This window comes from Spermophilus citellus, assembly GCF_964194105.1.
Source record: "Spermophilus citellus genome assembly, chromosome: 10".
NCBI classification, from domain to species: Eukaryota; Metazoa; Chordata; class Mammalia; order Rodentia; family Sciuridae; genus Spermophilus; species Spermophilus citellus.
In genome coordinates, this window is record NC_138197.1 from 88988647 (window position 1) to 89008921 (window position 20275).

Sequence of the window (20275 nt, forward strand, 5' to 3'; positions counted from 1 at the left end):
TGACCACCCTTTCAATCCCTATCAGCTGCCACTGGATTTCTCAGTGATGTCATTTGTCCTGGGGTTAAAGCATCTGGTCTGGTGGTCCCCACTGATTTTCTTACCTCTTTCCCTGATGGGGTGAGGACAACATGACACAGATTTCACTCTGAGCTTGTTAGGGCGAGGAGAGGTAACTTGTTTGTGCCTGAGGGCCATACTGGGGGGCTCCATAGGTGTGCCTGTTGAGACTGCAGGCTTCAAAGTGGAGTTTTAAAATGGAGTTGCTTAGGCTCAGGCCTAAAGCCATCCTTACACTCAGCCACTTCTTTCCACCGAGGGGAACTGCATATTCACTGCTTTTGCAAGACATGGGAGGGAGTCCACCTCGAAGAGGAGATGAATCTGGCTTTACGAAGACAAGAGATGATTGTTCTGTAAACCTACAGCTTGAGGACAGGGACATGAGGGATGGATTTAGAAGAAAAAGCTCCACTGTTTGCATTACACAATACACCAATCTCCTCATAAAAGAGAGGCTCCTATTGCACACAGTCACTGGCAGGAAGAAAGGACTCTCCACACAGCAGATCTGGCTCTTGGCTCAATAGAAGCAGCTTCTCTCCAGAATGAAGCAAAACTTACTCTCTCCATCAGTCTCATAGAGGTGAAAAAAGACCTAACAAGTCTTTAAAAATTTCAAGAGACATTTGCCCTCAGGAGTTCCTTCATCGAAGGTGTTAGACAAACTCAGGAACTAAGTGAAAAGGAACTTGCTGACTGCAAGCAAATGCACTACCAAAAAGTTTAGCAATCAGATGAAAGTAGCTTGCCTGACATTTCTGAGTTTGAGGCGGGATCCACAGCACTGTTTTTCACTAACCAGCGAAAGAACCAGAGTCACATGCAACAGATGGCATAGAAGTATTTGAAGACAATCAGCTAACAGTTGCTCTAAAGCAATAGCATCAAAACCCAAAGAGACCAAACAGGTTGACCAACAAGACTGGAAGCATTTCAGATGGTGGTGAAAATGCTGCTTGCAGATGATTCTTCATTAGAGAAGTCTACAGAGTTTGCACTGAGGCAGAATTTGACTGCAATAGATGAGTGCTGTGTTGGAAAACCCAAGCCTTTCACTGCAGAGAATGATTGTTCTCCTCAAGATTTTGTAGAGCCTTTTTAGAAGGTTTAGTGCTCAGGCAAAAAAATAAAATAAAAATGTTTCTAAATTTTCCCCCATTGTTCAATTCTTAATATATGGAATTTTTGTAATGAAGAGAAATACTTCATGCTAGCTGACCACATTTCCAGTATCAAATAAACATCTAAAACAATCTGCTTAAAGTATTTTAATTAGAAGTTTCTTGTTTTGGAATTTGTTTGTATTTTTTTAGTTTTTTTTGGGGGGGGGAGGGTGAACAATCTATACCCATCCCTCATCCTTGCCCTCCACCCAAATGATGGTAAATTAAATTTTTAAGCTTGAACAAAGCAATCCTGGGGTGCAGCTCTCTGTACTAACTCTTTCCTATTCCATAGTCTTCCATTTACAGATTAGAGATCATTTCACTCAAACATTACTAGTCTTTTTTTTAATGTTTTATTTGTTTTTTTTTAGTTGTAGTTGGACACAATACCTTTATTTTATTTATAATAAAATAGGATCAAGCCCAGGGCCTCGCACGTGCTTGGCGAGCACTTTACGGCTGAGCCACACCCCCAGCCCCACATTACTAGTCTTTTTGCATTTCATAGTGAAGATATCATGTGGAAATGTTGGAATTCTGAATTGTGGTGTTATTGACTTGTGCTCGATTTCCTTAGGCTTTGTAACTTTTAATAAGTCAATGGGTCCTATCCTGAGTACTTAAGTATCTTAGAGAAGATTTGCTTTGAGAATACGTCTCAATGATAAAATAGAGACACCTTAGAATAAAATCTTTCTTTCCAAGTAAATGAACTCAATGTGTCTCTTCCAAAATGCCCCTGACACTTTTGCCTACTCTTACTGCTGGGTAGTCTTCAACAGTATCAGATACAAGACTAAGAGAAGGGGCAATTTTAGATGAACAATAAGGGATATTTTAAAACTGAGATTTTTCAAAACCCCTCAAATCAGTATAGTAAACATTTAAAATATACAGGAGAACAGGAGTTTTATTTATTCTAAGGTTCATACTACCTGTCAGGAAACAGATTGATAACATGCTCTTGATTAAGTCATTTTCAGAATTATTCTGTTTTTTTTTTTTTATTGATTATTCTGTTTTTAATCTGGGTAATCTGATGAGTTTTTTGTTCTGTTGACTCTTAGAGGTTCTTAGACATTCAAGAGAAATCTTGAAAGAAAGAGAAGAACAGGCAGTAATCCCCCCACAGCCAGCCTTACCAAGCCAGACTGTGTCATCAGCCCTTCTAGTGGGCCATTCAAATCACAGGTTAGTTGAAAACCTAACAGGGACCCATTAGGACACTCCACTCATTTTCTGGTCACATCCAGTAGCCCAGTGCCATTGAGCTAAAATATATAATCTGGTGACACTAGCAAGGAAACCCTAAAAATCATGTTTGTTGTTACTAGCCAATTTCATTATCCTCCCAGCCTCCTTCTTTTTCTCCTCTATTCTACTTTAATTTTGGTATTCTTTTTAATTTTTACTTACCCCAGAGTACATCAAGGATATTCTAAAAGTAGAAATAGCAGTGTGAATAATTTCAATGGTTTCTCTCATGGGTGCCCCCAAATATGTATTGTGCCATTCCACATATTTAAAAACTAATGAGGGAGTACATTTTTTTTATTTCATAAGGGAGAATACCTTGAATTTTTATTTTTCTCTTTGAGAGATTGTATTTAACTATCTTTTATAAAACATAAGCCAAATGAAATCCCACATATTATCTCTGATATTTTTTCTTAAAGTGTAAAGTGATATATTTGTTACAAACCTTAAAAAGATTAAGAAACTATTGATGTCATTTCTCCTCTCCCCAGTGTTTTGTTTTTCTTAAATATTCTAGTCCCAGGATTTAGGTTTTTTGGTTGGTATGTCACAAGTTTGAAAATAAAATCTTTATCCAGAGATGTAAGTTGTTTAACACACTCAAATTAATAAACATAATTCATCACCTAAATAGAATTAATGACAAAAATCACTAAGTCATGTCAATAGATGCAGAGAAAGCATTTGACAAAATCCAGTACCCATTCATGATAAAAAACACTGAAGAAAGTAGGAATAGTATGAATTTACCTCAACATCATAAAGGCTATATATGAAAAAACCTAAGCCAACCTCATAGTAAGTGGAGAAAAACTGAAACCCTTTCTTTTAAATCTGGAATAAGATTTTAAAATCACCACTTTTATTGAATATAGTGCTTGAAATTCTAGCCAAAGCAATTAGACAAGAGGATGAAATGAAAGGACTAAAAATAAGAAAGGAAGAAGTCAAATTGTCACTGTTTGAAGATGAGATACTCCTATACTTAGAAGATCCCCAAAACCCCAGCAAAAGACTACTCCAACTACTAAACAAATTCAACAAAGTATCAGGCTACAAAATCAACACACAAAAATTAATAGATTTCCTACACACAAATTGAATCTGTTGAGAAAGAAATCAGGAAAACAGTATCATTTACAATTGCCTAAAAACAAAAAACAACCTAGGAATACATCTAGCCAAGGAGGTAAATAACCTCCACAAGAAAACAATAGAAAAGTGAAGAAAAAAGTTGAACGAGGCATAAGAAAATGGAAAGACCTCCCATGCTCATGGATAAGCAGAATTAATATTGCTAAAATGGTTTAATTGGCTTAATATTGCTAAAATAGCTGGGCATGGTGGCACATCCCAGTGTCTCTAGTGATTGAGACAGAGGATCATGAGTTCAAAGCCAGTCTCAGCAACAGCAAGGAACTAAGCAACTCAGTGAGACCCTGACTTTAAAATAAAATACAAAGTAGGGCTGGGTATATGGCTCAGCTGTTGAGTGCCTGGTACAAGAACAAAGAAAAATGGCAGAATTAATGAAGGCAATATGCAGATTCAATGCAATCCCCATCAAAACAATAATGACATTCTTCACACAACTAGAAAAAATAGTCCTAAAATTTACTTGGAAAAATAAAAGACCCAGAATAGCCAAAACAATTTTAAGTCAAAATAAGAAATGCTAGATGCATTGCAACACCTAATTTCAAATTATACTACAGAGGGATAGTAACAAAAACTGTTTGATACTGGCACAAAAACAGACACATAGACCAATGGATAGAATACACAAATATAAACCCACACATCTACAGTCATCTGATCCTTGACAAAGGTGCCAAAAACATACATTGGTGAAAAGACAGCCCTCTTAACAAACGGTGCTGAGAAAACTGGGTATCCATATATAGAAAATGAGAATAGACCCTTATCCCTCATCCTGCACAAAGGATGGATCAAAGTGGATCAAAGACCTAGGAATTAGGCCAGAAACTATTCAGCTCCTAAAAGAAAACATAGGGTCATCACTCCAGCATAGAGACAGGCAAATACTTGCTCAATAGGACCCCTAAAGCTCAGGAAATAATACCAAAAATTAATAAATGAGATGGCATCAAATTAACAAACTTCTATGAAACAAAGGAAACAATTAAGAACATTAAGAGGTGTGGGAAGCCATTCTGACACGTGATTGGGTGACTCCCGTTAAGGGCCTGAGGCGCTTTGGCTGTGTCGAAGCTTTCCCGACCCTTTCCTGATGAGAGAGCCCATCCATGTGGGGTGTGCCTGACCACTGACCCCGGGGACCCAATCACTGACCGTGACCTTGGAGTGCAGCCCCCCTCAACCTTCATTGGATGGAATTCTCCCCTGAATCTCTTGCTCCCCAATAAAAGGCTACTCCCCGGTGTGTTCACTCTCTCTCTCTCCTGCTAGCCCTGAGTAATCCTTGCTGCCCTGCTGGGCGGCTAGAGGAGCGAACCAGAGAGGGGAGCCATCTGGGACCTAGCAATATAAATAAGGTAACTGAGTCTGTGTGTTTTATTTTGATCTCTTCTAAATAACTTTATGCCTAGAACCTCATTAATGAAACCATTGCGCAGGTCGCGTGGTAGAAAGAGGGGCTGAGGTTGTGGCTCAGCGATAGAGTGCTCACCTAGCTTGTGCAAGGACCTGAGTTTGATCTTCAGCACCACATAAAAATAAATAAATAAATAAAATAAAGAATTGTGTCCATCTACAACTAAAAAATAAATTTTAAAAAAAAGAACATGAAGAAAGAACTTACAGAATGAGAGAAAATCTTTGCCAGCTACACTTCTGACAGGATTAATATCTAGAATATATAGCAAATTCAAAAGAATTAACAATAAAAAGACAAGTAACCCAATTAAAAAATGATCAAATGAATTAAACAGACATTTCACAAAATATTAAATACAAATAGCCAACAAGTATATGGAAATATGTTCAACATCATTAGCAATTAGGTAAATGCAAATCAAAACTACATTGAGATTGCACCTCATACCAGTCAGTTATCAAGAATACAAGAAATAATACTGTCATGTATATCTAAAAAGAACAAAAATTTAAAAAAAGGAAAAAAGAATACAAGCAATTATAAATGCTGGAGAAGATGTGAAGAAAAAGAAATACTTTACACTGTTGGTAGAATTGCAAATTAACACAACCACTCTGAAAATCAGTATGGAGGTTCCTCCAAAGAATAAGCATGGGACCACCGTACAAACCACCTACAGTACTCTTTGGTATTTATCCTGAACAATTAAAGTTGTCATACTGTAGTAATACATGTATACCCATTATTTTGATGACAGCACAATTCACAATAGCCAAATTATAAAACCAGCCTAGGTGTCCAACAACAGACAAATGGATAAAGAAAAAAAATATATATATATATATATACACAATGGAGTTTTATTCAGTCATCAAGAGGTCAAAAGTAGGTCATTTGCAGGAAAATGGATGGAATTTGAGACCATCATGTTAAGCGAAATAATCCAAAGTCAAAAGGTCAAGTTCATATTTTTTTCTCATAAACATGGAAATTAGAGAGGACAAAGGAAAAGAAAGGTGGGGAGTGATAGCATGAAAAGCAAAGGGAGATATTAGACAATTATATTATTGTAGTATGTGCAGGTACTAATACGAGACAACAAATCCCACCATTATGTACAACTATGATGCACTGAGAAAAAAGATAAGAAAGCCTGAGAAAATACCAGAGACAAAGGAGTTCTTCACTTAAATTCATTTTTTAAAAAATGTCTTACTAACAGATACGTTTAAATGTAGGATCAATGGGTAATCTCTGCCTCTTCCTTTCCCTCCAATTTCATTCAACATTTAAACTCTTTCTAAGCTTGCTGTCAGCATTATTCTCCTAGGCTTGACAGTGTTGACTTTGTTGGGAATTTTCCTTTTCCTTTACTGCATTTTAAAGTCAAATTATAGGATATATTCAGATGTATACCAGAGTATGTATTTTGTAAAATGTTCTGGATTAAATATTTGTTTGTAAATTATCCACTGTTTTTCAGTATAGCTGACAGATGTGACAAAATTTTCATTTCCTTACCATGAAACCTTGATGATCAACATGGGGAAAGCTGATATTGTAGATCTTTTAGTGAATTTTAAAAGTTCGAAATAAAGCAACCAAGTTTAAATAAAATTATATAGATATGTAAATATCTTACAATAGTAACAAAAACACACCAAAGTAAAAAATTGGCTGAATAATTTGGCATCATGCTATATAACTTTGAAGACAACAGGGATATGTGTCATGTCTATTTATTGAAAAATATATATATAAAAGAATAATTTTGCATGGAAAATATCAATAGAAATAGTGAAAACAGACAAAAGAATAGAGTAAAAAAATAAACACAGCTGATTTAAAGTTGTACAAAATAGTCATTGTCTTTTCTTTAAAGTGGTTCAAATTCATAGTGAAATTGAATTTCCTGTTTTGGAAATGGTGCTGTTTTCCCAATTCTTCCTGAGCCAAAACTTTAAACAACATCATGACTTTATTTTCTTGTAGATTAATTCTCAGAACATCATAATATCTCTCTTCAAACATTAAAAAAAAAAAAAACCATTCAAGGGTAGTGAACCAATAAGTAGTTCCTGCTCTGCACACAGCTCCAAAGGTATAGTAGCCCCCAACCACTAGAGGAAGAAGGAAGTTCTAAGATGTTAAATACTGGGACCAGCTTCCCTAGCTCAGCCTAGTGGTCTGACTTTCCAGTCAACATGAAGGCTTTTCTGATTCTGGGGCTTCTTCTCCTTTCTGTCATAGTCCAGGGCAAGGTCTATGAAAGGTGCGAGTTGGCCAGAACTCTAAAAAGACTTGGAATGGATGGCTACCGCGGAATCAGCTTGGCAAACTGTAAGTTGGGTCTTCCTCATTGTTTTTACAATGATTGAAAACATCATTTTGGTCCTCTAGAATTAGATACCTGCTGAAGGGATGTGGGTATTATTCATTTTAAGTTGATTAATCTTCATTTTCTTGCACAACATTCAAAACATGCCATGACGAAAAGTTACTGTATAGCATACTCCGTTTTCTCCAATCTCTGTACTTTTCAGATTGACCCCAAACATTTCCCCTTCCATAGGTGTTTTTAAATGAATGAACAAGTAAGTACATGAACAAAATCATAGAATAGCCTTTCCTATTCCATAATTCTTGGTTTCAAGATTCAAACTTAACATCCAAATTCACCTTTAGGTATTACAAGAAAATCACTCTCAGAAAAATCCTTAAATGTTTCTAATAAAGCATTTTCCCATCAGCTGTGTATCTGCTATGAATTTGTACAACCTTCTCAACAGCTCCATTTTCTGTTCTAGGCTCAGTATCGTCCAAGAGATGAGAACAAGGGGAAAGCAAAAGCAATGGAAAAATAGCAATTTAAAGATTTTTAAAAGTACTTTATCTTGCTTCACATTCTTATAAACTGATCTGTGCTACAAAAGGATTTTCCTAGGAACCCTCTATAACAAAGGTGTTGAGGCAGGCAGGCATGGTGGCTCAGACCTGTAGTCCCAGCTACATGGGAGGCTGAGGTGGAAGGATCACATGAGACAGGAGACCACCCTGGGAACCCAGTGAGACCCTGTCTCAAACTAACCTGTTACTGATATTTTATCAATTAAACACATCTTGTACTTACAAAGTAAGTCTCTAGTAAAATACAATTAGTTGCATAGAATTGATTTTGATACACAGTATATAAATCAGTTGGTGCTGCTATTTATTACAAAAAACAATTTTTTTTCAGGGGTATGTCTGGCCAAATGGGAGAGTAGTTACAACACCAGAGCTACAAACTACAACCCTGGAGACCAAAGTACTGACTATGGGATATTCCAGATCAATAGCCACTACTGGTGTAATGATGGCAAAACCCCAAGAGCAGTTAATGCCTGTGGTATATCCTGCAATGGTAAGACTAGATAATATTTGAGTGATGGCACAAGAACTACCTGCATATATTTACAAGAACAGACATTCAAACAAATCAAATAGCCTTGAAGGGTTTTTGTCAGGGAGCTAGAAAAAGTCCATCTCAACTTCTAGAAAGTGATTGTTATCCTCAAAATTCCCTGAATAGAAACAGAGCTGGGGATTTAACTCAGTGGTGGAGTGCCTGCTCATTTATTGTTAATGGCCTTATTGAAGCTTTTCTAAAACTTTGCCATTCCATGTATTCCCTGAGAATGGCTTAGGGATCTTTTGATTGTGTGATCCTTTTGATTGTTTTATGAGTTATTATGAAAGGTCCTACGTATGTAGAAAGTTAGATTTTCATATAATGAATACCCAGATGACTGTACACTTTCAACAATAATTAACATCTTTCCATAGATTCTTCTTGTATGTATATATACATTTTGCTGAGAGATTTTAAGGTGAATTAGAAATGTTGACATTTTATTTCTAAATCCTCTAGCTTGAATCTCCAAAATACACAATTCCTAAATAATCATTATCACACCTAAAACATTACCTCATGTATTTATCTACTTGGGATGAAACATTGTGTTTTAATAAGAAAAAGAACTCTCAAAGTTTTTTTTGTTACGTATATAAGGTATGAGAGTATTAGACTCCTGAACTCATGAAAATAGAAATAGCATGTACAAATTTTAGTGTGTAAAATAGTGCATACATATTGTAGACTTGATATTTTTAAAATATTGAATGTTAAAATTCCCAAGAGAAAATCAATTTTATAAAATTATTTTTAAGTTAGCTGATTTACTTAAAAATTGCTTTTGTATTGTATAATAATCTATGGTCATTGAATAATATTTAGAAAAATATAAGCAAGATGAAATAGCATGCACAGTCTTACTACCCAGAGATTTATAACCATGGATAATTTTTGGTGCATATTCTTTCTGAATGTATTTCAACATGTAAAGTTATATTAAACATATACATAGCCAGATACAAATGTGTTTTTACAAAAATTAAATTTTATTATACACCTTGCTCTAAAAATATCATCTATTCACATAAATTATTTCCATATCAATGTGATTATTTGAAAGGGAGAGAGAATCCACTGTTAGGCTGTTTCCACTTTTCCCTTTTTATGAATTGCTACAAATGGCTTTATGGATACATGTAAGGGGTTTCAATATATTTCTCTCTCTCTCTCTCTCTAAATTCTTTTTAACTTTTTTGCATATTGCCACTGAGACATTTTCCCAGACCTTTTATTATTTCTTTGGGATATAACATCAGTGGTAGAATTGCTGAGTAAAAAATTTCGGGGCATGGATTTTTTCACAGTGTGCAAAGCAGACTTTCTTCCATATTAATTAATAATTCCAGGCCTCCAACAACTTTAGTAATTGAGAAACACTGTGTTATTTCACGTCAATAACAAAAAAAAATTAAGAGGAAGTTTTCCCAACAAACACAGATATATAAATTCTTGGCTTGGTATGCTTTCCTCTGCCTAACATAATAAAACTGGCTAAGTGTAAACTTCCAAGGAAATTGTTAGAACATCCTTTTCATGCCTCACCACCTCTCTTCCAGCTCTATTGCAAAATGACATCTCTCAAGCCGTGACTTGTGCAAAGAGGGTTGTTCGTGACCCACAAGGCATTAGAGCATGGTATGTTTTAAGGTTTGAAAGGGGAAACTGTTTTACTCTACTGTTGATATATGCAGTGAGAGAAAAAATTCAAAGACCTAAGTGTCCTTCTGAATGTAAAGTTGTCCTTTGGGGCCTAAGGGACACAATGTAATACCTCCTTCAGAAGACACAAATCTGCTTGAACTGATTCGCAGTCTTGTCCATTTACTCCTCTATAGATTTTAGGGATTTCTAGAGTTTTAAATATTCTCCACACTCTACTAGTTCTTTGTCATATCTTTTTTGGGGGGGAAAGTGGGAGGTTTGTATAAGAGATAGAACCAGGAAACTTAACCACTGATCCACAGCCCCAGTGCTTTTTAATTTTTTATTTGGAGACAGGACCTCACTAAATTGCTAAGGCTGTCTTTGAACTTGCAGTCCTCCTGCCTCAGCCTCCTGAGCTGCTACAGTTACAGTCATGCACCCCATGTCGGCCTCCTTGTCATATTTGAAACAATTTGTGGAATAAGTAAATGGGCCATGTACATAACTCAACATTTGTGTTCAGCATTCTGTGCCCTATGGAGGCCTCTGAGGAGGAGCAAAGCACCTTGTATACTCATCTCCACTTAATCAGTAGCAGTACCTGGGTCTAATTGTAGCCTGTATAATATTTTTGGATAGGAACTTTTGCTCCCACAAAGAGATTTAAGTATGTACACTGCAATGCAGAGGTTTTAACCTTTGCTTGTGTTTCCCTTTTCTCTGCAGGGTGGCATGGAGAAACCATTGTCAAAACCACGACCTCACTCAGTATATTCAGGGGTGTGGAGTGTAACTGCAAAATTTTCCTTCTTCTTCAACTCATTTTGTCTCTTTGCACCATTAAGGGACACACTGCCATTAGTGTAGTGTGTCACACTACCATTGTTTCCCCTTCAAACAAGTAGCATTTTTACAGAAGCAGGAACAAAATATAGCCTTTCTCCTAAGAGCCATACTGTTCATGATTTGTGTTTTACTTAATAGTAACCCCCCATTTTCAGCTTACTAATAAAGCTAATGCTTGTGAAAACTTACCTACAACCTTGATTACCAAATAATCTACAGTACATTTAGTTTTTTATTATAGATATAATCAAGACTTAATCTTAAATGATACAAATATTTCCCAATATTAGACAACAATACAAAAAAGGCTATCTAAAAACCAATGGAATTTAGGCAACATCCAAACTGTGTAGCACCCAATGCCTTCCATCGATACAGTCATCTCCAAAAAATAGGAAAATTAACCACTCTCTTGGGCAATATAAAATTCTTAATGGAGTGAAAAGCCAATGCCTAAAAGTGAAGACTAACCGAAGGAAAAATGTGTTTGCACAAAGGTGTGACATTTGGTTTAAGAATTTTCCATTTATGCAGCTTTACAAACAGACTCACAATTTATATATCAATCTGTTTTAAGCTGTGAAAGAACACTTACCTGCATCTGATTGATCATGAAGCCATTAAGGAGGGATTAAATGGGCTGTTGCTATTCCCCAATTTTATTAACTTAGATTCATGCATTTCATCTAAATCTGAGACAGATAAGCTTGCATTACTAATTAACCACAGGAGTGAAATTATGCATACTGTAAAAATACAAATGTTATCATTAAAAGGTTGCATTGCATATTTTGTCTGTCCTTGTTTAGACCCATTTGGTGTCTGGAGAAAAAAAATCACATATATTAGAAAAAGAGAAAAGAAAGAACTTGGTACTCTTAATGTCTTCTATATCCTCACCTGCACTGAAAGCTGGCAATGGCTGGAGGAAAATCCACAAGTAGGCTAATAAACCTTACTTTGAATCCATAACCATGAATCTCATATGGCCTCAAGTCAGCATGGTCATCTCAGTCACTTCTCTGGATTCTTCCTGTGTTGTCCCCCTCTCCAAAACAACTATGATTATTTCACTTCTCCCATTCTTTGTTGAGAGCCCAACACACACATCTGACACCCTCCTGCCCCCTAACCTTCCACCATCCTCTGCTTTTAGCAGATAATCTTTGCTTATATATACCATTAAAAAAAAAAAGTCATTTCAAAGAAGCACTACAAAGTTCTCCCCCTGCCACAAAGCAGCAGTCACACCTTCCCCTCACTGATCCTTCCTTCCCTCCCACTGTTTCTGGGATGAAGGGCCTTTGCTCCTGGCAAAGGCAGCATCTCCACAAGCAGCCTCTGTCCCATGCCTCACAACTCCCAGCTAGGCTGAGTTTCTCCCTCTCTGCTCTATCACCTCCATCATTGTGCAAAGGGCCCCAGCATCCTCCCATCCTACAAAGAACATTCCACTGACCCTACACCACCCTCCAAGTACCACCTCAGCCTCTGCTGTCTTTATGGCGAGACTTCTAGGAGAGAAGCGCATCCCCACCTCCCATCTCTCTTCAGCTCTTTCCAATATAGCTTCCGTCGCACTCAGCCATGTCTGCTGCCCTAGGATTTCTCCCATGACCTGGATGCAATTCCAGTGATCATCTGCTCTCTGCTTGATCTCTCATCAGCATTTAGCTGAGTGAACCACTTCATATCACTAGAAGCTTTTTCTCTCTCACCTTCTTGCTTACATCCGACTTCATAGGCTTCTCCTTCTCAGTTCCTCTTTCCCACTCTTTCTCTGCTATTTCATTCCTTTTAAAAATATTTTTAGTTGTAGAGGGACACAATACCTTTAATTAATTAATTTATTTTTATGTGGTGCTGAGGATGAAACTCCATGTTTCCCATGTGCTAATCAAGGGCTCTACCATTGAGCCACAGGCCCTCTGCTATTCCATTACTGAATGTGTGAATGTCCCAGGGCTCAAGCCTATAACCATTTGATATGCAAAAAATTCTACTTATTTATTTATGGTGTCCCCTCTTGTCCACGATTTTATTCTCCATTGTTTCAGTTATCATGGTCAACTGTGACGCAGAAATATTAAGTGAAAGTTCCAGAATGAAACAATTGATACATTTTGAATTGCATGCCATAGGGAGTAGTGTGATGAAATCTCCCACTGACCTGCTCTGCCCTGAATGGAACATAAGTCTTTCTTTTTTGCACCATCCTTTATTGCCTCCTGATCATTACTCATTTAGTAGCCAACTCGGCTACCAGATTAGCTGTGAGAGTATCCAAGTGCTTATGTTCAAGCCCCTTATTTTACTTAATACAGAAATTGTTCTATTTAATTTTTAGTTATTGTTAGTCTACTGTGTCTAATTCATATATTTATAATTTATAAATTAAGCTTTGTCATCAGTAGCCAATAAAATTAAAAACACAGTACATACAGGGTTCTGTACTGCCTGTGGTTTCAGATAGCCACCTGGGGTTTTGGAATAAGGGACAACTATTGTATTAATATCTCCTCAACAAATTACAACTTCAAAAAGGATAGTTTTTCCACATGTTAAAAGCATTGAATTGGGCTGGTGGGCACAATACCTCAGTGGTAAAGCAGCTTGGCTACCAGGCAGGAGACCCTGGGTTTGATCCCTAGTACCACAATAACAAAGAAAGAGAGACAGACAGAGAGAGAGAGAGACACAGAAAGGGTCTTACTTTTCCCTGATCTTCCCATCCTTCTTCCCCTCAGGCTGAGAAGGAAGAGCAAGCTCTGGTCCTGGCCTGAGGGAGAACACTGAGAGTTGAACTGCTCCACATGGACAGACAACCAGTCTTCCTGTTCATAGCCCTGCCATACACTCCTGCCTCAGAGTTGCCTTAGTCTTTTCCCAGTTCTAGGAAAACAGTCGCCTTGCTTTGTATTGATGTCCCCTTCTACAGCACTCACGTGTCAGCTAGACCCATCATCCTAAATTGCCCTTCACCCTCTGGATTATAAAATTGTACTACATTTCTCATCGTCATCACTTCTGCTTTTCATGGTCCTTGTTGACTTGTGCCTTTTAAATCTTCTTTGGGTGATATTTTCATGGGATGTGCAAGAAATGTGAGATGGTTCTATCCCATTGAACATTCTAACAATATCATAAATTGTGGCAAATCTTTGCTATAAAGATGACTTAGTTTTGGGGAATAGTCAAAGTCTGTGAGATCCTTCCTCATCTTCTATTTCCCAGTCCTGAAGTCCCCAACATTCACCATAATTAATTATTTTTCCTCAATTGTAAGAAAAAATAAAGACAAAATTCTGAATTGTTGCTGGCTCGGATCCCCCCTGGCCCCCGGGGCTTGGTGCCGGCCCTGGTTTCTTGTTGTGCACGTCAAAGAAGCCAGCTCCCAAGGCCTTGAAAGATTTGTGGTGTCTGTTTTCATATTCAGCCTATAACAGTCATGTGGGAACGTCCTGACCTGCTTGGGTCTGATAAGGTTCCTGGTTGAAGGCTTAGTATGAGTCGACAAGGACCACCTGCCCCCCTCCGTCCTTGCTTCCGCCTACCAGTAACTTTCCATTCTGTCTGAAAGAAATATATAAGTATGAGCTGAGATAATAAAGTCAGACTCTCCCTGGATGAAGGACCTCGGACTCCTGTGTCTTTGTTAATCCCGACGTCTCCCGCCGGACTCGGTCCATTTTGCCGGACGCGGCAAATTGTGAATAATTAATAAATTATTTTCTATTGGAATAGGACAAAATTGCCTGGGATCTAAAGACATCTTTTCTGAAAAGACAAGAGACTCATATTTCATCAAATAAAACATGCAGAATATACAGAACTTCTGGGGAAAAATTCTCTGCCCCATCATGCCTACTTGCTCTTTTATTTTTAAATAGCTTGCTCATTATTTCAATTGAAATAATAACAGTATTAATTGAATGTTATCATTTCCCTTAACTCCCATCCCAGCTAGAGGAGTGTGGATGTAGCTCAGTCGAAGAGTGCTCCCTGACATAAAAAATAAAAAGACCCAGGGCATAGGGGTGTAAACATGTCTTCCCTTTGAAGTAGTCACAATATATCAGGCAGGTGTCATGGCTATCAGTTTGGCTCTTGGTGGCAAGCAAATATTTGCTTATTCTATCCTCAAAACATGTAAGTCCATAATTGTTCAAACACTTGAAAAGAAAAATTAAACTCATCAGCAGAAGGCTTAAACCAAGACAGATAATAATGGATGTTCTGTTTTGCTTTTTCCAGTGAGGGGACTGAACCCAGGGCCTCTCACAGTGCTAGGCAAGTGCCCTACCACTGGGCCACATCCCCAGCCCACAGCTGGGCATTGTCAAAGTGAGTGAGGAAGGATACAAAGGGGACCAGAGACTATCTCTTTCAACCATTTTCATTCTCTTTGGGTCCTCCAAATCTGTCTCACTCTTTATTATTAAACACTCAAAGGTAGGCCTTGTCTGAACAATGCGATTATTTTTTTATTTTTGAACAGGATTCTCAAACACTCATTCACAGCCAAAGCTAGTAACCATTAAAGGTCAAGCAGAAAGAAACTTTCATTCATGCAAAATAAGGGTAACCACAAGGTGATAACCTTGATGTGGCTCAGAATCTTTTCTTCCTAGGCAGATCCAGAGCACAGTTCTTTCTGAGTTCAGGTAATGTTTTTTCATATTTTAAGAGTGTACTGAACCTCCTGACATGATTATCTTTGAAGGCAGCACTTGGTTGGATAGATGTGTTTCTGTAGGTTTCAGTGTTAAAGTCATATTGCTTTATAAGTGACCTTTTATGTTCTAACATGGAACAGGAGGCAAAGCATTGTGGAAGTGGAGATATAGGAAAGTTGTTCCATGGGCCTTATTTAAGATAGGGAATCACTTATTTTTAATAATGTAAAGCATGGGATAGTGGTGGTGAGCAGAGGACTATCTTCACACATCTCCCAGCAACCCAGTAAGGTGGCTCAGAGAAGGATGGAATGTGCTCTGAGGGACCCTATGATTATGAAAGACTTCCAGGAGAACCAGTACCTCCTCCATGTCACCCCAATGGTGGCTACCATATAGTAGTTAGTGTTGTGCCAAAGGAACCACCACTACTAGACAACCTGGTGAAGGAAGCTAAGTAGACATTACAGTCATGTTGACTACTGAATAATGATGAAGATCACAGGTTTTCTCATGATCAAAAAAGTGGTACATCTCACAGAGGAGATGAAACTGGCTGTACGTGGACAAGAGATGATTGTTCTGCAAACCCACAGCCTGAGTACAGGGACATAAGGGATGGATTTAGAAGAAAAAAATTCCAGTGTTCCCATTATGCAACACACCAGTCTCAACAAAGGGATGTTCCAGTTTGCAGACAGACACTGGCAGGTGGAAAGGACTCTCCACACAGCAGATCTGGTTCTGAAAGTATTTGAAGATGTCACAGAAGTATTTGAAGACAGTCAGCTAACCAATTGTTCTAAAGCAATAGCATCAAAACCCAAAGAGACCAAACAGGTTGACCGACAGGACTGGGAAACATTTGGGATAGTGGTGATTTTTTTTTTAAGAGAGAGTGAGAGAGGAGAGAATTTTTTAATATTTATTTTTTAGTTTTTGGCAGACACAACATCTTTGTTTGTATGTGGTGCTGAGGATTGAACCTGGGCTGCACGCATGCCAGGCGAGCCCGCTAGCACTTGAGCCACATCCCCAGCCCAGTGGTGATTTTTAACAACATAAAGCTTGGGATATTTGCTGCTTGCAAATGATCCTTCATTAGAAAGGCCAACAGAGGTGGGCTGGGGTTCTAACTCAGTGGCAGAGCACTTTCCTGGCACATGTGAAACTATGGGTTCAATCCTCAGCACCATATAAAAATAAATAAATAAAAACAGAGGATTTGTGTCCATCTACAACTAAAAATATTTAAAAAAAGAAAAAGAAAAGCCTATAGAGTTTGTATTAAGCAGAATTTGCTTTCAATAGATGAGCACTTTGTGGAAGAACTGAAGTAGTTTCACTGCAGAGTATGATATTCTCAAGGCTCTTTTGTAGAGCCTTTTTAGAGGGTTTAGTGCTCAGGCAAAAAATAAAATAAAAACGTCTAGATTTGTTTTCCCCCAATTGTTCAATCCTTAATATATGGAGTTTTTGTAATGAAGAAATAATTTATGCTAGCTGACTACATTTTTGTATCAAATAAACATCTAAAACAATCCTATGTAGGCTAGGGCTGGGGCTCAGTGGCAGAGTGCTTGCCTTGTACATGTGAGGTACTGGGTTCAATCCTCAGCACCACATTAAAATAAAACAAACAAAATGAAGATATCATGTCCATGTATAACTAAAAAAATTTTTTAAATAAAAAAATAAAATAAAACAATCTGCTTAAAGTATTTTAATTTGATGTTTTTTGTTTTGGATTTTGTTTGATTGTTTGCTTTTGTTTTATTGTTGTTTTTCTGGTTTTTGTTTTTTGTTTTGTTTTGTTTTGTTGTTTGCATGTAGAGCCTAATCTATACCCATCCTTCATCCTTGCCTTGCCCTCAATTAAAATTTTTAAGCTTGGACAAAGCAGTTCCAGGGTGCAGCTCTCTGTACTTCTTTCCCATAGTCTTCCATTTGGGCACATGAGTGTAATTTACAGATTAGAGATCATTTCACTCAAATATTACTAGTCTTTTTGCATTTCATAGTGAAGATAGATACCTTGTGGAAATATTGGAATGCTGTGTTGTAGTTTTATTGACTTGTGCTTGCTTTCCTTAGTCTTTGTAACTTTTAATAAGTCAATGTGTTCTATCCTGAGTACTTAAGTATCTTAGAGAAGATTTGCTTTGAGAATACATCTCAATGATAAAATAGACATCTTAGAATAAAATATTTCTTTCCAAGTAAATGAACTCAATGTGTCTCTTCCAAAATGCTCCTGAAACTTTTGACTACTCTCACTGCTGGGTAGTCTTCAACAGTATCATAAACAAGACTAAAAGAAGAAGTAATATTAAATGGTCAATAAAGGATATTTTAAAGCTGAGATTTTTCAAAAACACTTCAGATAAATGAAAGAAAAATTTAAAATATACAAGAGTTTTATTTATACTTAAGTCCATACTCCCTGTCTCAAAAACAAAACAAAAAAAGATGATGGATAACATGCTCATGATTAACCCATTTGCAGAATTACTGTTTTGTTAATTTTATAATCTGATGAGTTTTTGTTCTGCTGACTGTTAGAGGTTCTTAGACCTTTAAGAGAAGTCTTTTATTATTTTTAATTTTTTAATTTGTTCTTTTAGTTATACATGACAGTAGAATGTATTTTGACATATCATACATGCATGGAGTATAACTCCCCACTCGTGGTTTTACATGATGTGAAATTACATCGGTCGTTTATTCAGATGTGAACATAGGAAAGTTATGTCCAGTACATTCTACTGTCTTTCCCATTCCCATTCCCCCTCCCTTCCCTCCATTCCCTCTTGTCAAGACAGGTGAGCATCACCCTACCCCCTGCCACCACCCCTCATTGTCAGTCACTTCCACATATCAGAGATAACAGAGAGAACATTAGGCCTTTGATTTTTGGCTTATTTCACTTATCATGAGAGCCTCCAGTTCCATTCAAGAGAAATTTTGAAAGAAAGAGAGAAGAACAGGCAGTAAGCCCCCCACAGCCAGCCTTACCAAGCCAGGCTGGGTCATCAGCCCTTCATTAGTGGACCATTCAAATCACAGGTTAGTTGAAAACCTAACAAGGACCCATTAGGACACTCTACTCATTTTTCTGGTCACTTCCAGTAGCCCAATGCTATTGAGCTAAAATATATAATCTGGTAATATTTTCGAGGAAACCTTAAAAATCATGTTTGTTGTTACTAGCCAATTTCATTATCCTCCCATCTTCTTTCCATTTCCCCTTGATTCTCACTTCAATTCTGGCATTCTTTTTAGTTTTTAGAGTTACCCCAGAGTACATCAAGGATATGCTAAAAGTAGAAATAGAAGTCTGAATAATTTCAATGGTTTCTATCATGGATGCCCCAAAATATATATTATACCATTTCCCAAATTTAAAAACTAATGAAAGACTGGGGTTGTGGCTCAGAGGGGTAGAGCGCTAACCTAGCATGTGCAAGGCCCTGGGTTCAATCCCCAGCACCACATATAAATAAGTAAATAAAATAAAGGTATTGTGTCCAATTACAACTAAAAATAAAAAGTTTTAAAAAAATTAATTGAGCCAAGCTTTGTGTCCCATTCCTGTCATCCCAACACCTTGGGAGGCTGAGGCAAGAAGATCACAAGTTAAAACCAGCCTCAGCAACTTAGCAAGACTCTGTCTCAAAATAAAAAAATTAAAAGAGTTGGGGATGTGGCTCAGTGGTTAATTGCTCATGGGTTCAATCCCAGAACCAACACATACATTAAAAAAAAAAAAAAAAAAAAACTAATTGAGGCTAACATTTACTTTTTAAAGTTTCTCAAGAGAGTCTACATTGAATTTTTATTTTTGTCATTGAGATATTGTACATAACTAACTTGTAAAACATAAGCAATGTGAAATCCAACATATTATCCTTGATATTCTTCTTTAATGTGATTGATTTGTTATAATCTTAGGAACATTAAGAAAATACTGATGTTATTTCCCCTTGTCCTCAGTGTTATACTTTTTCCTAAATGTCAAGTCCCAGGATTCAGTTTCTTTAGTCAAGATTTCACAGGTGTGAAGACAGAAACCACAAGAGACAAAAGACTTGTCCACTTTATTGAAATTCATTAAAAACAATACTCTTGGGGCTGGGGATGTGGCTCAAGAGGTAGGGCGCTCGCCTGGCATGAGTGCAACGCCGGTTCGATCCTCAGCACCACATACAAACAAAGATGTTGTGTCCCCCGAGAACTTAAAAAAAAAAAAAAACAATACTCTTGGGGCTGGGGCTGTAGCTCAGTAGCAGAGCACTTGCCTAGCAGGTGTGAAGTACAAGGTTCAATGCTTAGCACCACATAAAAATAAACAAATAAAATAAAGGCATGAGTCCATTAACAACTACAAAAAAGAAAAAAGAAGAAAGAAAGAAAACTCTTACTAACAGATACATTTAAATATACATTCAACAAGTAATTTCGTCATCTCCTTTACCTAAGTTGCATTCAACATTTAAAGCTCTTTCTCCCTTGCCATCAGCATTATTTCCTAGGCTTGTCAGTGTTAAGTTAGAGGGGTTTTTTTTCCTTTTCTTTAATGACTTTTTAAAGT

At 37.2% G+C, this 20275-nt stretch overlaps 1 protein-coding gene, 1 long non-coding RNA gene and 1 pseudogene across 3 annotated transcripts in view; 2 read left to right on the forward strand and 1 right to left on the reverse strand.

The window, feature by feature from the left end:
• The window catches only part of LOC308658893, a 558609-nt gene that overhangs the window by 489272 nt on the left and 49062 nt on the right, over positions 1-20275 (reverse strand). The gene's annotated exons all lie outside the window — the stretch shown is intronic.
• Positions 351-1165, forward strand: LOC308659039 (periphilin-1-like; annotated as a pseudogene). Its single transcript has one exon. The product of its transcript is annotated as a periphilin-1-like (transcript).
• On the forward strand, positions 7234-11307 carry LOC308658891 (lysozyme C). Its single transcript, XM_081311814.1, has 4 exons — positions 7234-7404; positions 8303-8467; positions 10075-10153; positions 10889-11307. Exons 1-4 carry the CDS (start codon positions 7269-7271, stop codon positions 10953-10955), a joined length of 447 nt encoding a protein of 148 aa, XP_081167940.1. The 5' UTR covers positions 7234-7268; the 3' UTR covers positions 10956-11307.

Bases quoted from the DNA above. Each gene is read 5' to 3' on its own strand.
- LOC308658891 (XM_081311814.1), top strand. From the start codon at position 7,269: ATGAAGGCTTTTCTGATTCTGGGGCTTCTTCTCCTTTCTGTCATAGTC. The intron at 8,468-10,074 runs GTAAGACTAGAT...CCTCTCTTCCAG, and splicing joins CTGTGGTATATCCTGCAATG to CTCTATTGCAAAATGACATC. The intron at 10,154-10,888 runs GTATGTTTTAAG...TTTTCTCTGCAG, and splicing joins CCACAAGGCATTAGAGCATG to GGTGGCATGGAGAAACCATT.